At 61.5% G+C, this 11,083-nt stretch overlaps 1 protein-coding gene across 1 annotated transcript; it reads left to right on the top strand.

The window, feature by feature from the left end:
- The first annotated feature begins 1,434 nt into the window (after positions 1-1,434).
- IHH (Indian hedgehog signaling molecule) lies at positions 1,435-8,531 on the top strand. The gene is made up of 3 exons (XM_037524071.2): positions 1,435-2,205; positions 4,503-4,764; positions 6,414-8,531. Exons 1-3 carry the CDS (start codon positions 1,888-1,890, stop codon positions 7,070-7,072), a joined length of 1,239 nt encoding a protein of 412 aa, XP_037379968.1. The 5' UTR covers positions 1,435-1,887; the 3' UTR covers positions 7,073-8,531.
- The last annotated feature ends 2,552 nt before the right edge of the window (positions 8,532-11,083 follow it).

Below are 11,083 nucleotides of genomic sequence, written 5' to 3'. Positions count from 1 at the left end.
ACATTTGAGTAACAAGGGACTGGAGACTTGGAACCGAAATGCTAGGGGCCACGAGGCCCGGAGGGAGAGCAGAAGCAGAGGGGAGGGAAGGAAACAACCCATTTTATCTCCAAGTCACTGATGCCGCAGCACCAAGGGTGAACCACCCTAAGTCCCTTCTGGAAGCCTCGGTTTCTTTTCTGTAATAGGAAGTGCTGGGATTAAACATTCTCTTGAGTCCCTTCCAATTTTGGTGTGTGTTTAAAAAATTGATGCAGAGAAAATGTGAAGACATCTGTGAAAAGCCCCCTCAGCCCCAAGCCCAGGCCGCTGGAGGTGGGTGAGTGCTGCTGAGACCACCGAGGGCCAGGCGTCTGCAGGGGTGAAGATGCCTGTTGTGCTGGTCTTGGAATGAAACAATTTTTAGCCTCTGTGTTTCTAGCTAATGAATTTGTGGACTACACTGCAATCAAAGCCTGCAGCTTCTTGTGGCGGGGATGGAGTTTGTTTTTAACACCCTGGCCCTTTCTTGCTTTAGCAGAATGAATCCCACATCATTCGGCGTCCCTGAATTTTATATTAAAACACACACAGCCCATGTTTACTTCCCTCCCTGTCTCTACCCAGCCCGCACTTTCTAACGTGTAAAGGACAACTGGGGGAGTGTTTCGCGGCTTCTGGGTGCCGGCGACTTCGAATCGCTCTCTGCCTGGGTAGCCGGCGCCTGCGCCCGGGCTCCGCGGGGTCCGGTCCGCCCAGCTCCCCGGCTCTGCTGTTGATGTCACCGCTCCGGCGGTTCTCGTGGACACCCCGGTCTATCCCTTTCCAACGTCATCTGCCCTTTAAGTGTGTTCAGCCCGAAGCCCCCCGTGCGATGCTGCCGAGGCCGGGCCACCCACCCCAGGCTCGCCCCAGCGGAGGTGGGCTGCGCCGGGTCCCTGCAGCCCTCGGCTCCCCCGGCCGGAGGGTGCAGTCTCCTGCGCCAGGGTGGGGCACCAGGTCGGGCGCGGCCTCCAGCCTTTTGGGTTCGCCTCCCCGCAGGGGACGCCGTGGGCGGCGGTGCGGTTCGGGCGCTGCCCCCCGCCCCCCGCGTCCGGCCGCGCCGTGGGCTGCGGTCTCCGTGGGGGTGGCAGCTCCCGTCCGGGAGGTTTGCGCCTGGCGGGGCACCCCGGAGCCACGGGGAACCCAGAGGCGAGGCCACGGCGGGGTGGGGCGCGCCCGGGCGGGGAGGGCGAACTCGGGCGGCGCAGGGGGCGCCGAGGGCAGCGGGCGGGCGGACGCGCGGCGAGCGGCGCGCGGGCCATGGGCTGGCGGGTGCCGGGCCGCCCGCCCGAGGGGGAGGAGGCTGCGCTGCCCTTGCTGCAGGTTCGCTGTCGAGCGCACAGGGAGGCTGGGACATGGGCAGGGTGCGGTCTGCGCGGGGCCGGAGCCCGGATCTCTTCCATTTCCCCTCTCACTCGGCCCCGGGCCGCGCCGCAGACGGCAGCAGCTCCCGCTCCGCCCGCGCCGCCTGACCGCCGGGCCGGGGCGCTAACCGCGGGGCCCGCCAGCCCGCCGGCCCGGCCAGCCCAGCCCAGCCCGGCGGCCCGCAGCCCCGCCGCCCGCCGCCCCCCGCCGCCGCCGCGTTGCCAAAACAAACGGGCCGGCCTATTTATTGGCGGCCGGCGAGCCGGGCAGCTCAGAGGCGAGGCGCCGAGGGGGACCGCGCGCCGCCACCAGCCAGGGCCCCGGGCCCCCGCCCCGCACCTGAGTCCCGGCGCTCGGCCGCCGCGCCTCGCCGCCCATGGCGCCCCCCCCGGAGCCCCCCGGAGCCCCCGAGCGCCTGAGCCCCCGCCGCGCTCCGCTCGACCCGCCCACCCCGCAGCCCACCCGGCGCCCTCGCCCGCCGCTCGCCCGGGCTCCCCGGCCATGTCTCCCGCCCGGCTCCGGCCCCGACTGCGCTTCTGCCTGTTCCTGCTGCTGCTGCTGCTGCTGGTGCCGGCGGCGCGGGGCTGCGGGCCGGGCCGGGTCGTGGGGAGCCGCCGGCGGCCGCCGCGCAAGCTCGTGCCGCTCGCCTACAAGCAGTTCAGCCCCAACGTGCCCGAGAAGACCCTGGGCGCCAGCGGGCGCTATGAAGGCAAGATCGCGCGCAGCTCGGAGCGCTTCAAGGAGCTCACCCCCAACTACAACCCCGACATCATCTTCAAGGACGAGGAGAACACGGGCGCCGACCGCCTCATGACCCAGGTGAGCGCGACCCGCCCTCGCAGAGCGCCGCCGCCCCGGCACCGCCACCTGCCCGGCCCTGCCCGCCCCCCTGGCACCTTTTCTCCACCGGCTGGCACGCCCCCTGGCACCTGCCCCTTACGCCAAGCCCCACGGCCTCCTGCCCAAGGTGGGCCGGCCAGGGGTCCCGGCGCCGGCAGCCCCGAGCCCGCCCGAGCCGGAGAAGCGCTCCCCGCTGCCCAGCCCCGCAGCCCGGCGCGTTGGCGGCACCTCTGCCCTGAGAGCCGCCCGCTCGGGTCAGAAGCGGCACCCAGAGGTCCTTCGACCCCGCTGCCTCCCGCACCTCCGAGACCCACGCGGTCCCTCCGGGCCTAACCTTCGCACGGCTGCGCCCCTTTCATTTCGAAGCCGTTCGGCACCCCTGACGCGAAGAAGCTCCGGGCGCCAGGACCCCCCAGTGTTTCTTCCCCACCGCTCTGGGCTCACTGCGCGGCCCCTCTCTGGAGCAGCCTCCCGGCTGGGTCTGGGGTTAAGGAACAGCGGGTCGAGTTGAGCCCCGAGGCGGAGGTGGGACCGGGAACTTGCCCGGCAAGCCCACGTGTCTGTCCCGGGAGCTGAGAGGCGCCGCTGCGGTTGACCGGTCGGGTGCTCGGGTCTTAGGGCTTTGGGGCCGAACTTGGGGGATCCCTGGGCTTGGTGGTGGGGATGAGGAGGGTCGTAATCGTGGGGCTAGGATGCTTCCAAGAGGCAGGGCACAGAGCTACCTAGCAAGTCCTGCGCACTCAGCCAAGGGCCAGGGCTGACTTTCCTCCCTGCAGCCAGGCCTGCAAAGGAGGGAACCTGCACCCCCTTCCTCGGTGACCTCCTGGGCAAGCCTCCGCCTTCTAGGTACTTTAGGGAGAGCAGCAAGACCAAGGCCCTCAGCATGTACCCTGGCGCCGGGGCCGGCCAGCCTGAGTCGGGGCGAAGGTTGGCTGGTGTCCTGGCCCGGGCTGGGCGCCTAGGAATGCAGATAAGGATCCGGGCCACGGGCTGGGCAATCATTGACAGTGTGCGCCCCGGCTCTGGACCCGAGGAGGGGGTGGGGGAAGAGAGGGGCGGGAGAAGGGGCTGGTAATGTGGACATAGGTGGGGGGCTCGAAGCCTGGAAGCAAGGGGCCCCAAAGCATTCCTTCCCTGGGCAGTGAGCGCCCCCAGCCAGGCTGCTGGGCCTGGGAGGACCAGCAGAGACTTGGGTTGCAGCCGTTGTTGGCTTCTGGAGACGGAGTCCAAGGGTCTGTGGGGCCCCGGTTCTGCTCAGTAGGGGTGGGCTGAGGCTTGGCTGCCCACACTTGGCGGTACCGCACACCTCAGAGTCCAGGGCTGTGAAAGGGCCGCTCTCCTTCAGGGCCCTGCCTCCTTCCCCTAGTCATCTGCAGGGTGCCTTGGGCTCCAGCACACAGGTAGCCAGCACCAATGGGTGATCTGTCCTGGAAGTCCCCAGGGTGCAGCTTCCACACCTACCTCACGTGAGGCTTGAAGCTGGCTCCCTGAGAGCAGAAGCTGCTTTCTCTGGTCCCTTCCTAGCTGTAGACAGCGGGAGGTACTAAAGGCTCTGGACTCTGGGAGGACTTTGTATGTGATTATCAACCACTAAACCCTTGCAGTGGGAGACGCTGTGTCACCTTCCATCTGGGCAGCCTGGGTGCCAGCTTTCCCCCAGCCCTTGGTTCCAGGTCTGTGGCATCCTGGTCACAAGTGCTGGCTGAGTTTGGATCATAAGAGGGTCCCAGCACCAATGCTCTATGATGCCAGAGGGATCTAGGGCTGGCCCGGGATTTCCCTCCAACACACCTCCCTGCTGCTGGGCCCTCAGCACCTGCCGCGCCCCCTCGGCCTTGGTCCCCGGACCTCAGCCCTGAGGCGACGGTGACACCTACCGGGCACGCCTGGCCTTGCATGCCCAGCAGGCCAGCCGCAGGCAGTTGGACGTGCTGCCAAGCCCTCCGCCTAGAGGGACCTCCTAGAGACAGCGGGACTAGACCCTGGAAAGGTGCAGCCCCGGCCTTGGCGGATCGTTACCCCGAGTGCGCGCGCGAGCGCACAGGCGGAGGCGGCCGCTTGCTAGAGAAGGGAGCCCGCGAGGGTGTCGGGCTCCTCGTGCCCTCCAGATTTAAGGCGCCACCTTGCGGCCCAGGTCCCTGGGGTGGCCCGAGGCTGGAGCGGAAGGAAGCACGTTGGGGCTCCGATCACTCCCCGCACCCTCCCGGGTTTGCGCCCGCGGCGGTGGGAGAGTCCGGACGCGCCGGCCCTGCCCTAACCGCGCGCCCTCCCCGCAGCGCTGCAAGGACCGCCTGAACTCTCTGGCCATCTCGGTGATGAACCAGTGGCCCGGCGTGAAGCTGCGGGTGACCGAGGGCTGGGACGAGGACGGCCACCACTCGGAGGAGTCGCTGCACTACGAGGGCCGCGCGGTGGACATCACCACGTCGGACCGCGACCGCAACAAGTACGGACTGCTGGCGCGCTTGGCCGTGGAGGCCGGTTTCGACTGGGTGTATTACGAGTCCAAGGCCCACGTGCATTGCTCCGTCAAGTCCGGTGAGCCGCTGCCGGGGGTCTGGGCCCGGGGCCGGGGCCGCAGGGCGTGGGCAGGCGGCTCAGGACCTGCTGGGGCCGAGAAGGCGAAGAGGCCGCTCAGGGGATGGAGGCGGGATCCCCGGGCCGGAGGACGTCGGCGGCGCTCCCCGCTGCTGCTCCTGACCGCCTGCTCTTCCTTCGCCTGGTAGTGCCTGGAGGCGTCTAGGGAGACAGGGCTCTGTCGCAGCGCTGCTGGGTGCTGGCCTTGCGGTCCACGGCCAGAGCCTGCCGCGAGGGCCGAGCCTACAAGCTGCCCAGATGGAGGAAGCCAGGCTGACAGAGGCGCCTCCCCACCCAGCGGTGGGGCAGAATGGAGGCGGCTGGTGGGGCGCGGCCAGGTTGTACCCAGACACCAGCAAGCCTGACCGGGAGTCAGGAGTCCAGAGGTTCGGAACCCACAACCGGCCTGCAGGTCAGGCCCTTCGGGGCACTGTGTACGCTGGTCACAGGGGGTGCAGGCGTCCCCAACCTCTCCCCAGGGTCCTGAAGCTGGGCATTTGGGGTGCAAAGCCAGTCATCAGGGCCAGAATAAACAGAATGGACTCAATAAAGTGGATTTTCCTAGATTGGCCGCCTTGTTGATCAGAACTGGCGGGTACTGGGGCCCTGCCCCGACCCTCAAATCTTGTCATCATCCCTGTCACCAACACTGAACCCAGTCATGGGTGCTTCAGACAGTTCCTGTGTGACTGCCAGCCTGGCCCCACCTGGTGTCCGGTTCAGCCCCTCACACTGGCATCACCAAATGACACTCACAGACCTGGCACACGGACCAGGCCTGCTTTTCACTCTTCTGTGCCGGCGCCCCCACCCCCAATCTTTTCCCTCAGCATTCCCCTGCCAGCTATGTCTCCTTCACGTCACATCTCCCCTCCACCTGCAAACACTGGCCCCTGGCCGCTGCCATTCCTTGCTCCTGACCCCCAAACATTGCTCCCCATGACACCCACTGATGTCCCTGTGCCCTGTCCCCGCACAAGGACCAGAACACGAACCGAAGATGCTGATGTCACCCCGGCCAGTGCCCCCCCATTCCCTGGGCTGATCCTTCACTCGTAAGGCTCCCTAGGAGGCTGGGCCCCTCATTGGCTGGTCTTCCTCTCCCTTCCAGACAGACTCCAAGGGCCAGTTCTGGCATAGAACTTGGGTCAGTGTGAGGGGACAATGTTTGGGGAGCACCTGAGCAAGGGGTAAGAAATCACAGGACCTTCAGACCCCACGGGGATTAAGTGAGGCTGAAGCTTTCTGAGCATCAGGTCATAGCAGACCACTGCCTGATTCGGCTGACACCTGGCCTCTCCCACCCCTTCCCAGCATTTTCAGGATGAAAGGAAACTGAGGGGGGCTTCACCAGGGGTTCAGGGGGGCTCTTTCCCTCTCAACTGGTGGGTATTGGAGCCATGGTGTGTCCTTCTCATTTGCAAAGGCGTAGACTGGGGAGAGGGGCAGAAGATCACATTGAGGGTGGTGAGTTCAGCTGCCTGGGAAGTGGGGGACAGGGGTGAGGATAGGGTGATAGGGGCTCTCTGGGAGAAAGAGGTGTCCTGGCTGGGCTGGAACTGGGAATCCCAGCTCCACGCAGTAACACCTTCGTGTCCCTTCTTCCACAGAGCACTCCGCTGCGGCCAAGACAGGTGGCTGCTTTCCTGCTGGAGCCCGAGTGCGCCTGGAGAGCGGGGCACGTGTGGCCTTGTCGGCGGTGAGGCCAGGAGACCGGGTGCTGGCCATGGGGGAGGATGGGAACCCCACCTTCAGTGATGTGCTCATTTTCCTGGACCGAGAGCCAACCAGGCCCAGGGCCTTCCAGATCATTGAGACCCAGGACCCCCCTCGCCGCCTGGCACTCACGCCTGCCCACCTGCTCTTTGCCTCCAGCAACCACACGCAGCCAGCAGCCCACTTCCAGGCCACGTTTGCCAGCCAAGTGCAGCCTGGCCAGTATGTGTTGGTGGCTGGGGTGCCGGGCCTGCAGCCTGCCCGAGTGGCCACTGTCTCCACACACGTGGCCCTTGGGGCCTATGCGCCACTGACGAGGCACGGGACGCTGGTGGTGGAGGATGTGGTGGCCTCCTGCTTTGCAGTGGTGGCTGACCACCGCCTGGCTCAGTTGGCCTTCTGGCCCCTGCGACTGTTTCACAGCTTGGCATGGGGTAACTGGACCCCGGGGGAAGGTGTGCACTGGTACCCCCAGCTGCTCTACCGCCTGGGACGTCTCCTGCTAGAAGAGGGCAGCTTCCACTCGCTGGGCATGGCTGGGCCAGGGAGCTGAAAGGACCCTCCTCTGCACTCCAGGAACTGCCCAACTGGTTCCCAGGCCTCCCCGCCAGGAGGGCACTGGCCCTGGAAGGGACCTGAGGAGGGGCACTGGATGCCACCATCTCTGCCACCAGAGATACACCATTGAGACTTGACTGGGCCATGCCAGTGTCCCCCGCCCCAGCTTGGTATCGTGACAGAGCCGCAGCTGAGCTGGCCCGGGAGGGCTGTGGCCTATCTTCCTGTCCTAGAAACCTCAAAACCCGCCCAGCCAGTGCTCACTATGTCTTTTCACACCTGCCTCCCTTCGTGGGGACAACCCGTCCCATCTGTCTTAGGCCCCCCCGTTAGGTGGGCTTGCACCTCAGTTGATGCTGCTAGTTTCCCTGGGAGCCAGCAGGGAGCTGGCTGGACTCAGTGCTGCCCAGAACTGAGAAGGCCTCACAGGCAGCCAGCCTGGCCATCCTGAGGCAGGACCTTCCTCCCTGGCCACACTCCTCGGGACACACCCAGAAACTGCTGCTGTCAGGGCGCAGTCAGTGTGATCACAGGGCTGGGGATGGGGGAGTGGGCTGGCTGTCCTTCCCACCTGCCCAGGCTAAGCTCCCTTTTCTGCAGAACCATCACCCCCACCCCCTCCTCCGGTCAGTCTCCCCCACCTTATTTATTGGCTTGGAGGGGGAAGCCCATGGGAGAATTTTGGGGTTGTTTTGATCTTTTCTTCCTTTTGTAATAAAAATTATTTAAGTTGTTAGAGCCATGGAGTCCAAGGTCCTGAGTGAGGCCAATACAAAGAGGGCCTGCAGCCGGGGGTCTTCCCAGGGTTCACCGTCTCCAGGGTCAAAACCTCCAGAGCTCCTACCCTCTCTGCAGGCACTTTCTCACTCAGTAGCTCTGCAAAGTCCCCATAGAGGTGGGTGCTAAGTGTTAAGCAAGGCCTTTGCAAGCTGACCCCAATGCTTGCCTAAATGTCGTTGGACCCAAGAGAAGGCTGAGGTTACCAATGCTCGGTCACTTCACTCATCTAGAACCATCTCCTTGTGCCCTGATCAAGGTGCTGTCCTTGCCTACCCTCTTCTTTTGGGGGGCCTGGGTTACTGATTCTTCACTGTGAATAATGAAACATGGTATGAAAAGATTCTGTAAGATTCACATTTCCCCTGTGGCCTGTTCAGACCTCTGGGATATGTGAGGATCTATCATCCAACAGTTCTCAAACCTCGGAATCACCTAGGAAACTTGTTTTAAAATGGTTCCTGGTCCCACTTTCAGGATTCTGTTTTAATAGGCCCAGAGCAAGGCCCAGAAACTGATTTTTACAAATACCCCAAACATGGCAGAGTGTCTACGGACCATCCTTTGATAAACATTGCTCAGTTTATTGCTAAGATGGAATGACCCCTTTCTTCCTCTTCTCTTGGTCTCTCCACTCCAAGCTACCTTTTCTGTACATCAGCTGATTCCCTTGCTGTGTCTAGTGGTACAATTATTACATTTTTAAAAAAGATTTATTTATTTATTTTATACAAGAACAGGGGTACAGGCCAGATGCACGGGAGGGTGAGAGGATTCACCAGAGCCAGAGCGGGGAACAGAACAGGCAGACTGATGAAATACACTGCTGAGGGGAGCAGTGGGCGAGACAGGAGAGGTCTGCCGCACCATGTAGGATCCTCGCCGGTCGGCAGGGATTGAACTGGCGCTGCAGAGGCTGCAGACAGCTTCATAGTGCGGCTCTCAACTGCCTGCGCCACCAGGGGAGGCCCATAAAATTATTACATTTTAAGGAATTTTGTAAGCCAGTTGAAATAGGCCATAGTGGGAGTATTTACACCATGGAAATTGGCATATGTTATAAAGGAGGCATCCCCCCACTGAGTGAGTCAGTGATTAAAGCATACCACTGCCCAGGTTCCATCCTCTTGCAGAAATTCCTGTGTTGGGAATGACCCCCAGACCGTTAGTTCCCATTTCCCCACCTTCATGGAGGAAAACTCCAGAGAACTTCATTTCTTGAGGATTCTGTCATCTGGTATGAAATAATCTCCCCCTATGCCCATGTTATAATGACAGCTTCTATCACATACTGACAATGCCTGGCATTGTTCTCAATGCTTTACATGTAAATCCATTTAATATTCATAACAACCCACGCGGTGTACACTTTAATATTATCATTTTCCAGAAGAGAAAGGAGAAGCACCGAGAGGTTAAATACCTTGCCCAAGATTAGGCCGGAGTAACAGAAACAGGATTTGAACCCATGCGTCTGGTTCTCAGGCCCACTGTTTTTACCTTAAGGCTTTTCCCTTGGTGAACTTGGGTTTTCTCCAGAAGGCACTCTCAGCATTTCAGGCCTGGAAGTCTCCTTTGTCAGCACATTGGGAATGGACCCATCTCTCTGTGGCAGACTCTCACCGACCAGGCTCACACGGACACGCATGTTGATGAACTCAGGTCAAGGTCAAGATAATCTTGTCCATTCACTTGCCCTTTGTCTCCCTGTTGATATTTTATCTGGGAGGGAGAAAGAGAATTAGTGAGAGGCTCTCCCCTATGGGGCACCCACCTGCCTCTGCTGCTGGACCTGGGCACACGCTGTGTCCTAAGACACAGCGCCATGTGGCACCCCCAAAAGTTTCTGTTCTAGAAAACACTTTAGTCTTCAGGCAGAGAAGGCTGAAAAGATTCAGAAAGAATTCTTGTCTCTGAATTTAGATCTTCAAAAGACGAACTTTGGGATGGAGTGGGGGCCCTGCAGCTTTCCAAGTCTCCTGGGCTCAGCTCTGAGGAGACCGTGTGATTAAGGAGGCAAGGAGAGACAGTCTGGAAGGTCATCTTCCGCTACTGCAGCATGATGGCCCCAGCCTCTCCCTCCAGAACCAAGCTCTAGACCCCATCCTCTGGACCATGCTGAGGCTCAGAAGCAGGCCTACCCTACGGCCTGGGCACAGGTAGCTACTGACCCACTGCTGCTTCCCTCTCAGGCCACGCTCAGCCCCAAGGCTGTTCCATCCCCAACTGTGATCTTCATTCTCCCAGTCATATACTGAACACCAATGAGTCAGGCGCTGTGCTGGTGTGGAGGAGAGAGGCATTCAGGGGCCCTCAGTGAAACCCTGGGACGGAGGGAGCAGTTAGGGGGATGATGACCAGGTGCCCAGTGCTATTCCTGACATCCTGGCTGGGCTGAGGAGTGCGCAGAGAAGCTGGGCAGGCAGGCAGACTTCCTGGAGGCCAGGAGGCTTCAGGTGGGGTGAGGTGGAGTTTTTGTGGCAGGTAAGGAAGGGGATCAGGCTGGGGAGCTTGAGCGAGGCTGGGGAGGAGCCATCAGCAGGCAGCCGCACAGAGTGATCTGGCGCAGGTGAGCTTGGCAAAGCTGCGGTGGGCAGGTGGGCAGGAGCTAGTGGCAGAGTTTTGTGTTCCACAAATGTAGACTTTATCCAGAAGTGCCCGGAGGGATTGAAGTTGGGGTAACTTGTGACTAGATTGTTTCAGAAATCTCACCTGGTTGCTGTGTGGACAAACTTGAGAAGTCAGGTGGAAGCAAGAAGTCCTTTTACTGGGGGGAAATTTGGTGGCCTGGACCTAGTAGGTGGCCTGAAAGAAGGTGACAGGTTTAGACATCTAGGCCATAGAAACCTGAAGGACTTGAAACTGGTTTGGGTCAACAGTGATCGGGAGGAAAGGGTGCGACTCAACCTCATGTTTTTCAGCATGAGATCCGTCTCCTCCAATCTTGGGGCCCTTGATGTTGGCCTTTCCCTGGCCTTAGGGTCTGCACCTGTAAGGGTGATGGCAGGGGCTTTTCCACACAGATAACCTCTGTCTTCTTGCCCCATGTTGGTCTACCTTGGATCATAGGACCCTCCAGGCTTCAATTCTCTCTGCCTTCCCCCCAGCCCCCTCTCACTCAGGGAGAACTGGAAGATAATGAGACCTGGGTGTTGGGATCAAGGAGACGAAGCAGGCGAAGCTCCTGGCTGTGAGGCCACTGGAGCTGTCCCGGTAGACTGCCCTCAAC

This window comes from Talpa occidentalis, unplaced genomic scaffold (genome assembly GCF_014898055.3).
Source record: "Talpa occidentalis isolate TD23 unplaced genomic scaffold, MPIMG_talOcc4v2.1 talOcc4.3, whole genome shotgun sequence".
In the NCBI taxonomy this organism is placed as follows: Eukaryota; Metazoa; Chordata; class Mammalia; order Eulipotyphla; family Talpidae; genus Talpa; species Talpa occidentalis.
Note: the sequence above shows the minus strand (reverse complement) of the source record. Positions and strands in the feature narration are given on the sequence as shown.

Bases quoted from the DNA above. Each gene is read 5' to 3' on its own strand.
- IHH (XM_037524071.2), top strand. From the start codon at position 1,888: ATGTCTCCCGCCCGGCTCCGGCCCCGACTGCGCTTCTGCCTGTTCCTG. The intron at 2,206-4,502 runs GTGAGCGCGACC...CCCTCCCCGCAG, and splicing joins CCGACCGCCTCATGACCCAG to CGCTGCAAGGACCGCCTGAA. The intron at 4,765-6,413 runs GTGAGCCGCTGC...CTTCTTCCACAG, and splicing joins GCATTGCTCCGTCAAGTCCG to AGCACTCCGCTGCGGCCAAG.